Raw genomic sequence first — 13846 nt, 5'->3', positions numbered from 1 at the left:
ACCAAGAGTTTGGGTGGTGTATGCTCCTCAGCTAGGGCCCTTGTGAACCAAACCAACTAAAATCAAATAGCCGGACAAGGTGTCTACCTTGTAACCAAATAGTCTGCTCTGCAGTACCTGATGTATTTATCTGTGTGCAACAAGAAGTATCAGCAACTGCACAGGTTATTCTCTATTGAGTTAGTAGGTAATCTAGCATCCCATGACTGGGTTAAATTAAAGCAGGGAGTGCAAGTTACCTGCAGAGGCCACTGATGGTGAAATTTCAACTATAGTGTTGTCCTGCCAAGTGAGAGTTAGGCATAAGCAAGGAAAAATTAAGGAAGGTAAGAGTCTTATTATGAGAGGGAGTCTTGCTCTGATGTGGTTGGCAGTTGTGAAATGTCTCTGGTTATGGCATTGGCCATCCTACTGAAGTCTGTATGTGGCGCATGCATTAGGCATGAGACATGTTCCTTGAAATTTACATAGAGTTGTCCAGCTTCAGCTTATAGAGCTTCAGGAACTGAGCAGTTCTCCTTCATTGGATAGTTGTAGCTGGATATTAGAGAAAGCTAAAAGAATTCAGAATTCAGTGCAATGTACAGGTAGATAATGAAAACTTAATAAACAGGGCTATAGTCTAACAGGCATATTGGAATTTTCTTTTGAAATGTGATTTTCTTCTCTACAGTCACTCCCATTTCTACCAAAGATAATCACAGTGAGACCAGTTTGCCTGACTAACCGCATATTTAAAACCACATATTTAAATTTGCTTTGCTGGAAATTTTGACAAGGAATCTCAAGTTAGAGTTTAAAAAATGTCTCTGCTAGGAAGCCAAACCAAGGAAGACATTAGTTTTTGCCTCCTGCATGCAACATCTGGAGGTTCCTGAGCCTGCCAGGAAGAGACAGATTTACTTACTGTAAGGCAGGGAATGCTTTAAGCCAGGCATTGTTTGCACATGTTGAAATACCGCTAGTGCTTGACTTATGACCACGATTGGTTCCGACAGACTGGTCGTAACACGATTTGGTCGTAAGTTGAGTACGCTATATGTACAGTACTGTGAAATGATGCTATAAAAATCTTTAAGTCATATTTTATCATAATTTTCTTTCATTATTGTTATATATAATAATTTTCTTTGTTCATTTTATGCCATTTGTATCATTTTTACACCATTTTGTTTCTTATTTTTACATTCGTCAGTTTTAAGTAAAACACTGCATTACCAGTACAACTGGTTTAATATTTGCAAAACATATAAAAATACAAAATACAGGTGTAAAAAATACCATAGGAAACATTTTCCCAATTGCAAAACATGTCAAAATATATAAACATGTACGAAACATTTTATTGGCCGTTTTTGAATTTGATCTTCCATCCAAATATATGGCAATTTCTCCATTTCGTGGATGGGCCCGCCTCGTTGCTTTGTTATAACTGTTGATCGCATGGGTGCAGAACCTTTGACAGCTTCACTAATTCTTTATCTTTCAAAATCATCGACACAGTCGAGTGTGATAACTTCGTATCATGTGCGATCCCATTCACTTTCTTTCCTCCTTTGTACTGCTTAATTACCTTCATTTTCGTGTCGAGATCGATGGCCTTTCTTTCCTTCTTGGCAGGCTGAGGCGTAGACAAAGACAATTTCCTCTTGGTAGACATCTTGGGAGGGGTTTGATGAAAAATATCCAAGACACAAAACATAAATTGCTATACCGACTCTGGGATAACATTTGAAATGGTGCACGCGGAGATGGTAGTGCTGCCGGAAGCTGGTCCGCACCGTCGTATGCCCAGCTGGGCACCATTTGTGCTGCCAGACGCGGAGCAGTCGTGGCTAGCGATTGTGGCCGTAAAGTCAGATGGTCGTAAGTTGCATAGGTCGTAAGTCGATCAATGCCTGTATGGCATTCCAGTCAAAGCCTTGGTAACATAACCAGTTTCTAGTTGTTTCCTGTTACTAAAAGGACAGATACTTGTTGAACTTATGCAAATAATGATATTGCCATAAAAATAAGAATAGTCCTGAATTGTTTGCAAATTCTGGAAGGATCCTGTTGGGAAGAAAAGAAAATGTTTTATTTTTATTACAAAAGTATACTTAACCAAATTGCTGTAAGTTATAAAAAGTTTAAAATAGTTTCCTTAAATCTGGAAAACAAAACATTAAAAGTACCAGCAGTATTTCAAATAAGCCATAAAAACCTGTTATTCTTCTTTATCAATTCAGTCTCGTGTAATTTTTACTGTTTGATTTTGGTTAGCAGTTACACAAATCCATTAGTTTCCTCATTAGAATTTTGGATATTTAGTTCAATAATGTGAACTCAAACCTGTATTTGTCAGAGTTCATTTCATTTTTCCCATATACGTCTTTTAAGACACAGCATTTTAGGATTATAATTGCTTGCAAAGAGCTTTCAGAAAAAGTATCAGAACAGAATAACTGTGGACAGCGAGACTTAAAATGGCCGTGGCTAAAAACCTGATGAGAGTTCATTATAATAATGACATAGTTGACAAGGAAATTTAGTTATTTCTGAACCAAAATTATGACTGGTAGCATTTATACCAAGACATACCAGATTTCTAGGAGCTTCATATAATTTTGGAATATAAAAAGCATCCATATAGGCCAGGCACGGTAGCTTATGCCTGTAATCCGGCACTTTTGGAGGCCGAGGCAAGTGGAACACTTGAGGTCAGGAGCTTGAGACCAGCCTGACCAACATGGTAAGAACTTGTCTCTACTAAAATACAAAAATTAGCCAGGTATGGTGGCACATGCCTGTACTTCCAGCTACTCAGGAGGCAGAGGCTGGAGAATCGCTTGAACCCAGGAGACGGAGGTTGCAGTGAACCATGAAAAGAATGTAAGGCCAGTCCTCTGTCCTTGTAAGAGTTGTACTGGGTTTCTGGGTTGTAAATCAGTTAGGGAGGGGTCTGATATTTGCCTTGATATCATTCCAGCCTGTACGACAGAGGGAGATCCTGTCTCAAAAAAATGATAAATACGTGGGCATTTTTGCCAATCAGAAGACACACAGCCGTTTTCCAAATGGTCTTATCAAAAATACCCAACTCATGTGAACTAAAAGACATTGGAGTTAGGTCCTGCTTTTCTGATAAAAGATTGAATTGCTTACTTTTTCCTTAAACCAATTATCAGAGTTCTCTCATGTATTTTGGTAGAGAAATATCACACATACATAATGCATGTATAGACATGGAGACACAGAGAAGCAGATCTTATAGCCTTCATTAAGATTCTTTATTTGCCAGTTGTCAAATAAAGTTTACACTTGAACAACATGGTGGTTAGGGGTGTTGACCCCTGTGCAGTTTAAAATCTGCATATAACTTTCAACTCCTCAAAAACTTAACTGCTAATAGCATGCTGTTGACCAAGCCTTAATTCCTTAATACTACTTAACAACTACTCAACTATTAATAGTATACTGTTGACCAATAACATAATTGGTTAACATACTTTAGTTAGTATATTATATATATGTAATATTGTATAGCACATATATATATTATATATGTGTGTGTATATATACGCCCAGAAACCCAGTACAACTCTTATAAGGACAGAGGACTGGCCATATATACATATATGTGTCCTGTGGCCTAATATATACGTGTGTGTGTGTGTGTGTGTGTAATAATATATGTAATATTTTGTATGTGTGTATATATATATGTGTGTGTAGATATATATATAAAATATACTGCATTCTTATAATAAAGTAAGCTGAGGAAAGATTAAGCAAATCATAAGGAAGCCAGGCGCAGTGGCTCACGCCTATAATCCCAGCACTTTGGGAGGCCAAGGTGGGTGGATCACAAGGTAAGGAGTTCAAGACCAGCCTGGCAGAGATGGTGATAACAAAAAGTGGCTGGGTGTGGTGGCAGGCACCTGTAATCCTAGCTACTCAGGAGGCTGAGGCAGAAAATTGCTTCAACCTTGGAGGTGGTGGTTGCAATGAGCCAAGATCGCTCTAGTGCACTCCAGCTTGGCGACAGAATGAGATTCCATCTCAGGGAAAAGAAAAAGGAAAACATATTTACTATTTATTCAGTTGCAGTGGGTCATTATAAAGGTCATTATCTGAGTGGTCTTCACATTGAGTTGGCTAAGGAAGAGACTAGGTGTTGCAAGTAGAAGAAAATCCACATATAAGTTGGCCCTGGCAGTTCAGACCCTGTCATTTAAGTCAACGAAGTTTCTATCCCTTCTTTAGACCGTCAGTCCTTCAATCACCTATTACAGTGCCCTCAAGCAATTTCTAACCTGATACCACTCAGTTTGCGCTTCCACAGAGATGACTCCCCAATGAAAAAAGGTAGACAATTTACAAAACTTAGATTGAAACACTATACTAATTTACCCAAACAAAGAAAGGCAAAGGTAAAGGCCCAGTTAAGACTAGGTGCTGGCTGGGCACTGTGGCTCATGCCTGTAATCCCAGTACTTTGGGAGGCAAAGGCGGGCAGATCACTTGAGCTCATGAGTTGAAAGCCAGGCTGGCCAACATGGTGAAACCCCATCTGCACTAAAAATACAAAAATTAACTGGGCATGGTGGCAGGTGCTTATAAAGGCTGAGGCAGGAGAAGCACTTGAACCCAGGAGGTGGAAGTTGCAGTGAGCCAAGATGGCACCAGTACACTCCAGCCTGGGCAACAGAGCAGGACTGTGTCTCAAAAAAAACAAAACAAAACAAAAAAACACTACATCGCTAGGAAAAGCATCTTAAACGAAGGTTAGATTTGTTTTACAAACTTTAAGCCAGTGTGCTTTTCATTATAAATGTTTCCAGTGGTTTAGGTGCAGAGACACTTAAAAATTGAGATTTTCTTTATAGATGTAAGTTCCCTTTTTTTTGTTTGTTTGTTTTTTGTTTTTGTTTTTGTTTTTGAGATGGAGTCTTGCTCTTGTTGCCCAGGCTGGAGTGCAGTGGCACAATATCAGCTCACTGCATCTTCCACCTCCTGGGTTCAAGCAGTTCTCCTGCCTCAACCTCCTGAGTAGCTGGGATTATAGGCATCCACCACTGTGCCTAGCTAATTTTTATATTTTTAGTAGGGACGGGGTTTCACCATGTTGGCCAGGGTGGTCTTGAACTCCTGACCTCAAGTGATCTGCCCGCCTTGACCTCCCAAAGTGCTAGGATTACAGGAGCAAGCCATCACACTCAGCAGATACAAGTTTCTTTTACAAAGAATTTCAAAATAGCTAAATGTCAGAAAGTCATGTTTTGGAGACTAATTTAGTTCCGTGGCAGTCTTGTCATTTTTTTTTTTTTTTTTTTAAAGATGGGGTTTCACCATGTTGGTCAGGCTGGTCTTGAACTCCCGACCTCAGGTGATCCGCCCGTCTTGGCCTCCAAAGTGCTTGGATGACAGATGTAAGCCACTACGCCCGGCCAGCTGCCTTTTCAATTCAGCTTGTTTCTTAATTAGTTATTGACTTCAGGACTGCCAAAGACTTACCAGAGCTTCCCTAAGGTGGAGTTTCAACATTAAAATGAGGTGGAATTTGGCTTTTTCCTTCAAAAGGTGAACTATAGGGCACAAAGGTGATTTGTGTGTAGTCTCTATAAGCTGGCAGAAACTGATTTAAGATCTATATGTAGTAGTTTATCAGAAAAGGATGTTTGTAAGGCCAGTCCTCTGTCCTTATAAGAGTTGTACTGGGTTTCTGGGTTGTAAATCAGTTAGGGAGGGGTCTGATATTTGCCTGATACCTTCTATTGGTAAGGAGTTTAGCAACAGTGTGCTTTTTTTCTTAGAGCATAGGAATTTAGGGAGTTGCCACACCAGTCATCCTGAACCCATGACCTCATAGGTAACTTTTGTTTCCTTAACCTTAAGGGTAAGGTCAGGCCCAATGGCTCATAACCTGTAATCCCAGTGCTGTGAGAGGCCCAGGCAGGAGGATCGTTTGAGCCCAGGAATTCAAGGCTGCAGTGACCTATGATTATGCCACTGTACTTCAGCCTAGGTGATAGAGTGAAACCCTGTCTCTAATTTTTTTTCCCTTTTAAACAGAGTCTCCCTTTGTTGCCCAGGCTGGGGTGCAGTGGTATAATCTCGACTCACTGTAACATCCACCTCCAGGGTTGAAGCAATTCTCATGTCTCAGCCTGCAGAGTAGCTGGGATTACAGGCGTGCGCCACCATGCATGGCCTTTGTCCCTAATTTTTTTTTTTTTTTTTAAAGACAAAAACCTTAGGATTTGTCTTAGTTAATAAAGGGGCATCTATTTTGGTTTCAGGTAACACCATAGAGCTCTGAAACATTTTGGGAATGGCTTTCTAAAGGTCATGTCTGATATTTCAGGCTTTGCCTGGCCCATACATAGACTGGATGGTACTTGTCAGATCCTGAATGTCATCCTCAGGAAAATAACATTCTGCTGCTTTTATCTATTTTTATTCCCCCTCCTTCCCCAGGTCCTACCAACGTGTGTTAGCTGGTAAAAAGTCATGTATCCTAGAGTCATAAGTTATAATTAAGATCTTGAATTCTTTAAAATATGTTTGAAAGTCTTCTGTAGGTTTAGGACATTTTAAAACTATGGCCTGTTCCATAGCATGTAAGTTAGGAATTACATGCTACATTTTCAGGTCGTTCTGTTTCATAAGGAAACAGTTGAACTCTTTTTTTCAGAGAAGAAAGGCAACTCCGAGTTAGTAGACTGAATATTCAGGAGTAGATGCAATGTTCAGGTAAGATGGGATAGAGGAGAGCAGTAGAAGCTGCACTGGTCTGTCTGTGGTATGGGAGGTAATCTTGCATTTCTAGTTTTTCATTAGCTTTTTGCAGTGAATCTTTCCAAAAAAAGCTATTTTAGAATCCCATTGTCTCTTTGAGGCTTCCGAATGCCATTAAGAATCTCATTCTCTCTGTGTGATTTGGAGGCTTAGGATTCAAGTGAATTTCTTGGATGAACACTTTTTCATCTGGAACATTCCACATCATAATCCTGAATTATTTTTTGTAAAGTCTGCCACTTTTGTAAATATTTATAGCTCCTGGGGCCAGAAATTCTGTACATGAAAAAGGCAGGACTCCCAGAAGGCAGAGTACAATTTTTAGAAATTAGGGATCCTGTTTATATGTTGGTTCTTGTGTATCTCGGGACTGAGATGGCTTTGGCTACAAGATACCCAACGTAGCCAATAACCTTCCAGTTTCCGTCTGACCGAGTCAGACACCTGAGGCCTTCCTCACCTTGGCCTGCAAGAGAAAGAATCCACATACCACAGATTCCAAAAGCCTGAGTTTATACCCTTCCTGCACTCAATACAGGTGGTATCAGTTAGCTTTAAAACTGCACCCCTGTATGCTAGCAGCAAATGGAGTTGCACCCACATTTCTTTCTGGCCATAATCTTGGGGGCTTGACTCAAGCCATAAAGACCTCTGCAACGAATGAGCAAAAGAATACAGTTCTTGCCAGTGATTTGTGAGCCACCACATTCCCAAAAGTCACATGCCCTGCCACAGCACAGATTAATCCTAGATACTGCAAAGTCGAATGCTCTCTCACACGCTGCCTGACTTAGTACCCTCAAAGTCAGAGATCAGTTGCTAAAAAGAGCAGAGCTCAGACCTGATGACCTCGAACGCTTGCAGCAACATGAGGAAAGTACTCCCCAAAAAAGCGAGTTAGTGTTTTTTGCTGTGTTCCTTGAGTTGCCTCAAGATCATCAACAGTCTCTGTCCCATTTGGGTTGCCAGACCTGTCAAAGGACAAAATCACAACAAATTTAGCATAAGGATCTCAATTGTCTTTATTGTGATTCTAGCATCAGGCAATGCTTCATTCCAAAATGGAGAGTAAGTCTTCTTGTTGCCCTTTATTTTTTCTTTTTTTTTTTAAGACGGTCTCGCTTTGTCGCACAAGCTGGAATGCAGTGGCGCGATCTCAGCTCACTGCAACCTTACGGGTCCAAGCAATTCTCCTGCCTCAGCCTCCTGAGTAGCTGGGATTACAGCGTGCACCACCATACTCAGCTAATTTTTGTATTTTTAGTAGAGATGGAGTTTCAGCATGTTGGTCAGGCTGGTCTCGAACTCCTGATTTCAAGTGATCCACCTACCTCAACACTCCCAAAGTGTTGGAATCACAGACGTGAGCCACCATGCCCGGCCCTTGACTTGATCGCCTTATCATTGTTGTCTGTAGTGATTTTTCAGTTGACTCTTAAATTTGTTGAAAACTTGCATCTGATCTGTGTTTCCAATTTTTATACTTCTTTCCTCAAGAAATATATGGTACTTCCTCAAAAAATTTAATAGTGTTGATAGAGAAGAACAAGAATGGCCACCAACATAAATGGGAATATGGTTTGTTTTGTTTTTTTCTTTTTGGAGACAAGAGTCTTACACTGTGAGTCGGCCAAGCTGGAGTACAGTGGCACTATCTCGGCTCACTGTGACCGCCACCTCCCAAGTTCAAACAATTCTCCTGCCTCAGCCTCCCAAGTAGCTGGGACTACAGGCGTGTGCCATTTTTGTATTTTTAGTAGAGATGGGGTTTCACCGTCTTGGCCAGGACGGTCTCGATCTGTTGACCTCATGATCAGCTCGCCTCAACCTCCCAAAGTGCTGGGATTACAGGAATGAGCCACTGCGCCCAGCCCATGAGTACTTTTAATGTTTCTGTGATGGTGCCTTTTTGCTTGAGGTACTATTTTTTTAGTTAAGTAACTAGTCATGTACTTCGACTTTAAAGGTTTTTTTTTTTTTTTTCTTCCCAGAAGTGAATGTAGAATTCTGTTACATTCTATTTCAGCATCTTACAGAGATTGTCATGTTGTTTTTCTTCCTTGACCTGTTAGTTGGTAAGTTACTGTGTCTTTGGAAAGACTCCCCCTTGGTTGTGGCATTGTAGTGGTAACATGCTGCTGGGGATTCCATTTGCTAATATTAGTATTTTCTCCATAGATCTCATAAGTGACATTGGCCTGTAAGTTCATGTGTACTTAATGATATCCTTAACAGATTTTTTTATATATATAAACATTCTGACTTCATAAGAAGTTTAGAAGTTTTTTGGTTTTTTTTGAGATGGAGTTTCACTCTGTTGCCCAGGCTGGAGTGTGCAGTGGTGCAGTCTTGGCTCACTGCAACCTCTGCCTCCCAGATTCAAGTGATTCTCCTGCCTCAGCCTCCCAAGTAACTGGGATTACAGGCATGTGCCACCACTCCCAGCTAATTTTGTATTTTTAATAGAGACAGGGTTTCACCATATTGGTCAGGCTGGCCAAACTCCTGACCTCAAGTGATCTGCCTGCCTTGGCCTCCCAGAGTGCTGGGATTACAGTGTGAGCCACCACGCCTGGCCAGAAGTTTTCTTTATTTCTTTGAGGGTTTGTTTTTTTGTTTTTAGAGTTTACAGAACCAGTGCATTCTTTGAGATTTTGAATATATTCTATAGAATTAAAACAGACTGTTGTTCTACTTCCTCTTAATCTGTGATTCCTTATGTTTTTTCCCCTTTTTTCTTGATTTGAACTAACCATTATCTGTCTTCCCTCCTTCCCTTCCCTCACTTGTTTTCCTTCCTCCTCCTCTACCAAAGAAACAGCTTCTTCTGTTCCAAGAGTCTACTTACATGTTTTGAAGACGTTATTGTTCTTGACATGTTCTCTTATCTAATTTTCCATTTCGTCTATGCCTTACTCTGGCTATTTTATTCTGACCTGGCTTTCAATGCACTAATTTCTCTCTTCAACTGTATTTACCTAAAATGCTGTATATCTATCCAGTCTTACTATATTTTTCCATTCTGGAACTTGCATTTGATCTTCTACTTCTTGGATACAGTTCTCAATCTAGTCTTTGATTTCCCTAAACATGCTAATTGTTATTTTAGAATTCATGTTGATAACTTCACTGTGTGAAACCTCTGTAGGCTTGTTGCTGTTGTCTGTTACTTCTCTGGTTTTGGTTTTCTATTGTTGCCTTAGGTTCTTGTTTGCTTAGTTATTTTTGATTGAGTGTAAGTCATTGTATATGAAAATTTTGAGATTCTATGTGATGTTATGTTTCTCTATAGAGGACCTTAATTGGTTTCTTGAAGAAGAGTAAAAACAACAGCACCTCACATTCAGGGAGTTAAACTCTCAATGCTGGGATTCAGCTCCCAGGTGGTCCAGGTCCAGTTTGCCCCCCCTTACTTCAGTGGCATAGTCTTCAGGGATTCTCATTAAAGCCTGAGATTCACCATCTCCTTTCTTCCAGGGACTTCCTAGAGGAACTGTTGTTACCAGTGTAGCATGTATCCTTCCAGGTCTTTCCTTTGAATTTGTATGTATTCATGGGTATATGCATGTGTGTACATATACATACTTTTAGAAATGATTTTGTGTCTTACATATTTTAAGTAAATAAAATCATTCTATGTATGATTTTGTAACTCACTTTTCTTGACTTAATGGCGTTCCTTGGTGAGCTTTCCATTTCATTACAGATTGAGCTACCTCTTTTTTTGGTGGGGGCAGTTATAGAGTATTTTGAGAACAAATAAGTAATAGTTTATTTAACCATTCTGTTAGGGACAAACTTGAAAGTGTCTCTAGGTTTTGTTCTGTTTATGCTGAATATTCTTGTATATGTCCTATTTAGATACATGAGGGTTTATAGAACAGTATGAAAAAGTGATGACAGATATATACATTTTTTATTTTAATAGTGCCAAATTGCTCTCCTAAATTCACCAGCAATAAGTGATAGTATGAGTTTTTACACATCGGCCAAGCACAGTGGCTCACACCTGTAATCCCAGCACTTTGGGAGGCTGAGGTGGGCTGATCACCTGAGGCCAGGAGTTCAAGACCAGCCTAGACAACATGGCGAAACCTGTCTCTACTGAAAATACAAAAATTAGTTGGATGTGAAGGTGGGCACCTGTAATCCCAGCTACTTGGGAGGCTGAGGCAGGAGAATTGCTTGAACCTGGGAGGTGGAAGTTGTAGTGAGCTGAGATCACGCCATTGCACTTCAGCCTGAGTGACAGAGTAAGTCTGTCTCAAGAAATGGGGGGGGGGGGGGAAGGATTTTCACATGCATCCTCACCAATGCTTGGTATTATCTAATTTGAAAGTTTGCTAATATTACAGGGAAAAAAATACTGTCTTGTTTTAATTTTTAGTGAGATTTAGATTATTTTTATATGTTTTTTGAACATTTCTTCTTCTTCTGATGTGTTAACAGCCTTTCATTGTTTTCTCTGCTGTGGAGTTATTTTTGTTTTAGTGGTCTCAGGTTAAATTATAATTCATGGCGGGGTGCAGTGGCTCACACCTGTAATCCCAGCATTTTGGGAGGCCAAGGGAAGCAGATGACTTGAGGCAGGGAGTTTGAGACTAGCATGGCCAACATGGCAAAACTCCGCGTCTATTAAATACACAAAAATTAGGCCGGACACGGTGGCCCACACCTATAATCCCAGCACTCTGGGAGGCCAAGGCAGGCGGATCACAAGGTCAGGAGATCAAGACCATCCTTGATAACACTGTGAAAAAAATACAAAAAATTAGCTGGGTGTGGTGGCACGCTTCTCTAGTCTTAGCTACTCTGGAGAGTGAGGCAGGAGAATCACTTGAATCGGGGAGGCGGAGGTTGCGGTGAGCCAAGATTGCTCCACTGCACTCCAGCCTGGACAACAAAAAAAAAGGAAGAAAAAGCAACACAAAAATTAGCTGGGCATGGTGGCACATACCTGTAATCCAGCTACTCGGGAGGCTGAGGCACAAGAGTCACTTGAGCCCAGGAGGCAGAGGTTGTAGTGAGCTGAGATCACACAATTGCACTCTAGCCTGGGTGACAAAGGGAAACTGTCTCGAAAATAAAAATAAGTAAAATAAAAATAAATTACAATTGAAACTGTATCTCAAGCTTTAATCTATGAATGGCTACTTTGATTCTTACAGATACTATACAGTGTGATCAAATCTAAATGTTAAGATAAATGTAAAGAATAGGTAGGTATTGTTAAAGAGAGAGTGTTTTTGTTTCTTTCCTATTCTATCTTGGAAGCTCAGTATAAGTACATAAGGAGGGATAGGCGTAGGAAAGAAATTGAATTATTATTATTAAAATTTCATTTTTTCTTAGACAAATAAACCTCAGACATCACGACCCAATCTCATCAAACCAGCTGCCCACTGGCAAGATCTGAAAAGGTTGGGAGAAGAAAGGCCTAAAAAGTCTAGAGCAGCATTTGAATCAGATAAAAGCCGCTATTTTTCAGTGTATAACAACCCATTGTTTGATTCTGGGGCACAGGATGATTCTGAGGATGACTACGGTGAATTTCTGGATCTTGGGCCTCCTGGAGCCTCTGAATTCACTAAGCCAAGTGTCCAAACAGATAGAGAACCCAAGCCTGGACCGAGTCGTAACCAAGCAGCAAATGACATTGTCAGCCCCAGATCAGAGCAGAAAGTCGTCATCCTGGAAGAAGGTAGCCTTCTTTACACAGAAAGCGATACTTTGGAAACTCAGAACCAGTCATCCGAAGACTCAGAAACAGAGCTGTTATCAAATCTGGGAGAGTCATCTGCTCTAGCAGATGATCAGGCCATCGAAGAAGACTGCTGGCTAGATCATCCTTACTTCCAGTCTCTGAACCAACAGCCCCGTGAGATAACAAACCAGGTTGTTCCTCAGGAACGGCAGCCTGAAGCAGAGCTGGCCCGCTTGTTGTTTCAGCATGAATTCCCCGGGCCAGCTTTTCCAAGGCCAGAACCCCAGCAAGGTGGGGTTTCAGGCCCCTCTTCTCCTCAGTCTGCCCATCCTCTAGGAGAGTTTGAAGACCAACAGTTAGCAATTGATGATGAAGAGCCAGGTCCAGCCTTTCCAATGCAAGAATCTCAAGAGCCCAATTTGGAAAACATTTGGGGGCAAGAGGCTACAGAGGTAGATCAAGAACTTGTTGCACTATTAGTGAAGGAAACGGTAAGTTTTATTTTATCAAGTAAATAATTGTAGACATTACATATACTGATTGATTTTTCTTTTTTCATTGCAAAAAAAGGAAAAAAGTTTGTATATGTGGACTTCATTTTCTTTAGAGGTATATATCTAGATATATAGAATAGAAAAGAAATGCTGAAGACATGAAAATGGAATCAGCCTTTCTTTACTATACCTTACCGTTCAGGAAGCTGTCTGCAATTCTAACTTCATATCACGGTTGTCTAGTGCTGTCATACCTGCAATCCCTCGTTTTTTTCCAAAGGCCTTGAGTTCACTCCAATTGCAAACCCTTAAAGCAGGTTTATTGAATTACCTAGACCTATCCTGTCCAGTATGGCAGTCACTAGCCCCTTATGGCTGTTTACATTTAAATGTCTTACCGTTAAATAAAATTACAAATGGCAGTTTCCATTGGCACCAGTCACCAGTCACGTCTCATGTAGCCACATGAGGCTGACAGCTTACCTCATCATCAAGCATAGAGGAGAATGTTTCTGTCATCATACAGAGCTCTTTTAGTGCTGATATTAAGAGTAACACAAGGTATTACATCCAGTAGCCACTGTTTGCCTTCAAACAAGTCCCTTAACCCTACTTTACCCAGGTGTTTTTTGTTTATTTGTTTGTTTGAGATGGAGTCTCGCCCTGTCACCCAGGCTGGAGTGCAGTGGCGCAATCTCTACTCACTGCAACCTCTGCCTCTTGGGTTCAAACGATTCTCCTGCCTTATCTTCCCTAATAGCTGGGATTACAGGCACCCACCACTATGCCCAGCTTATTTTTGAATTTTTTTTTAGTTAGAGACGGGGTTTCACCATGTTGGCCAGGCTGGTTTCAAATTTCTGACCTC

The 13846-nt window shown here is 40.6% G+C and overlaps 1 protein-coding gene and 1 long non-coding RNA gene across 3 annotated transcripts in view; one reads left to right on the top strand and one right to left on the bottom strand.

Annotated features, from left to right (window-relative positions):
* RNF216 (ring finger protein 216) overlaps positions 1–13041 on the top strand; it is a 36748-nt gene extending 23707 nt beyond the window's left edge. Inside the window, exon 4 of one of the 2 annotated variants that reach the window (XM_032259637.1) lies at positions 12133–13041. In XM_032259637.1, coding sequence (XP_032115528.1) covers positions 12133–13002 — 870 coding nt within the window. In that variant the 3' untranslated portion in view covers positions 13003–13041. The remainder of the gene's footprint in view (positions 1–12132) is intronic. The other variant, XM_032259638.1, reaches the window with a different exon arrangement.
* A 643-nt stretch (positions 13042–13684) lies between these two features.
* The window catches only part of LOC116537464, a 20712-nt gene continuing 20550 nt past the window's right edge, over positions 13685–13846 (bottom strand). Inside the window, exon 3 of the long non-coding RNA XR_004263134.1 lies at positions 13685–13695. This is a non-coding gene — a long non-coding RNA (uncharacterized LOC116537464). The remainder of the gene's footprint in view (positions 13696–13846) is intronic.

This window comes from Sapajus apella, unplaced genomic scaffold (assembly GCF_009761245.1).
Source record: "Sapajus apella isolate SASKATOON/1434 unplaced genomic scaffold, GSC_monkey_1.0 scaffold110, whole genome shotgun sequence".
Lineage (NCBI taxonomy): Eukaryota > Metazoa > Chordata > Mammalia > Primates > Cebidae > Sapajus > Sapajus apella.
The sequence above is the reverse complement of the archived record's forward strand: the minus strand, read 5'-3'. Positions and strand labels throughout refer to the sequence as shown.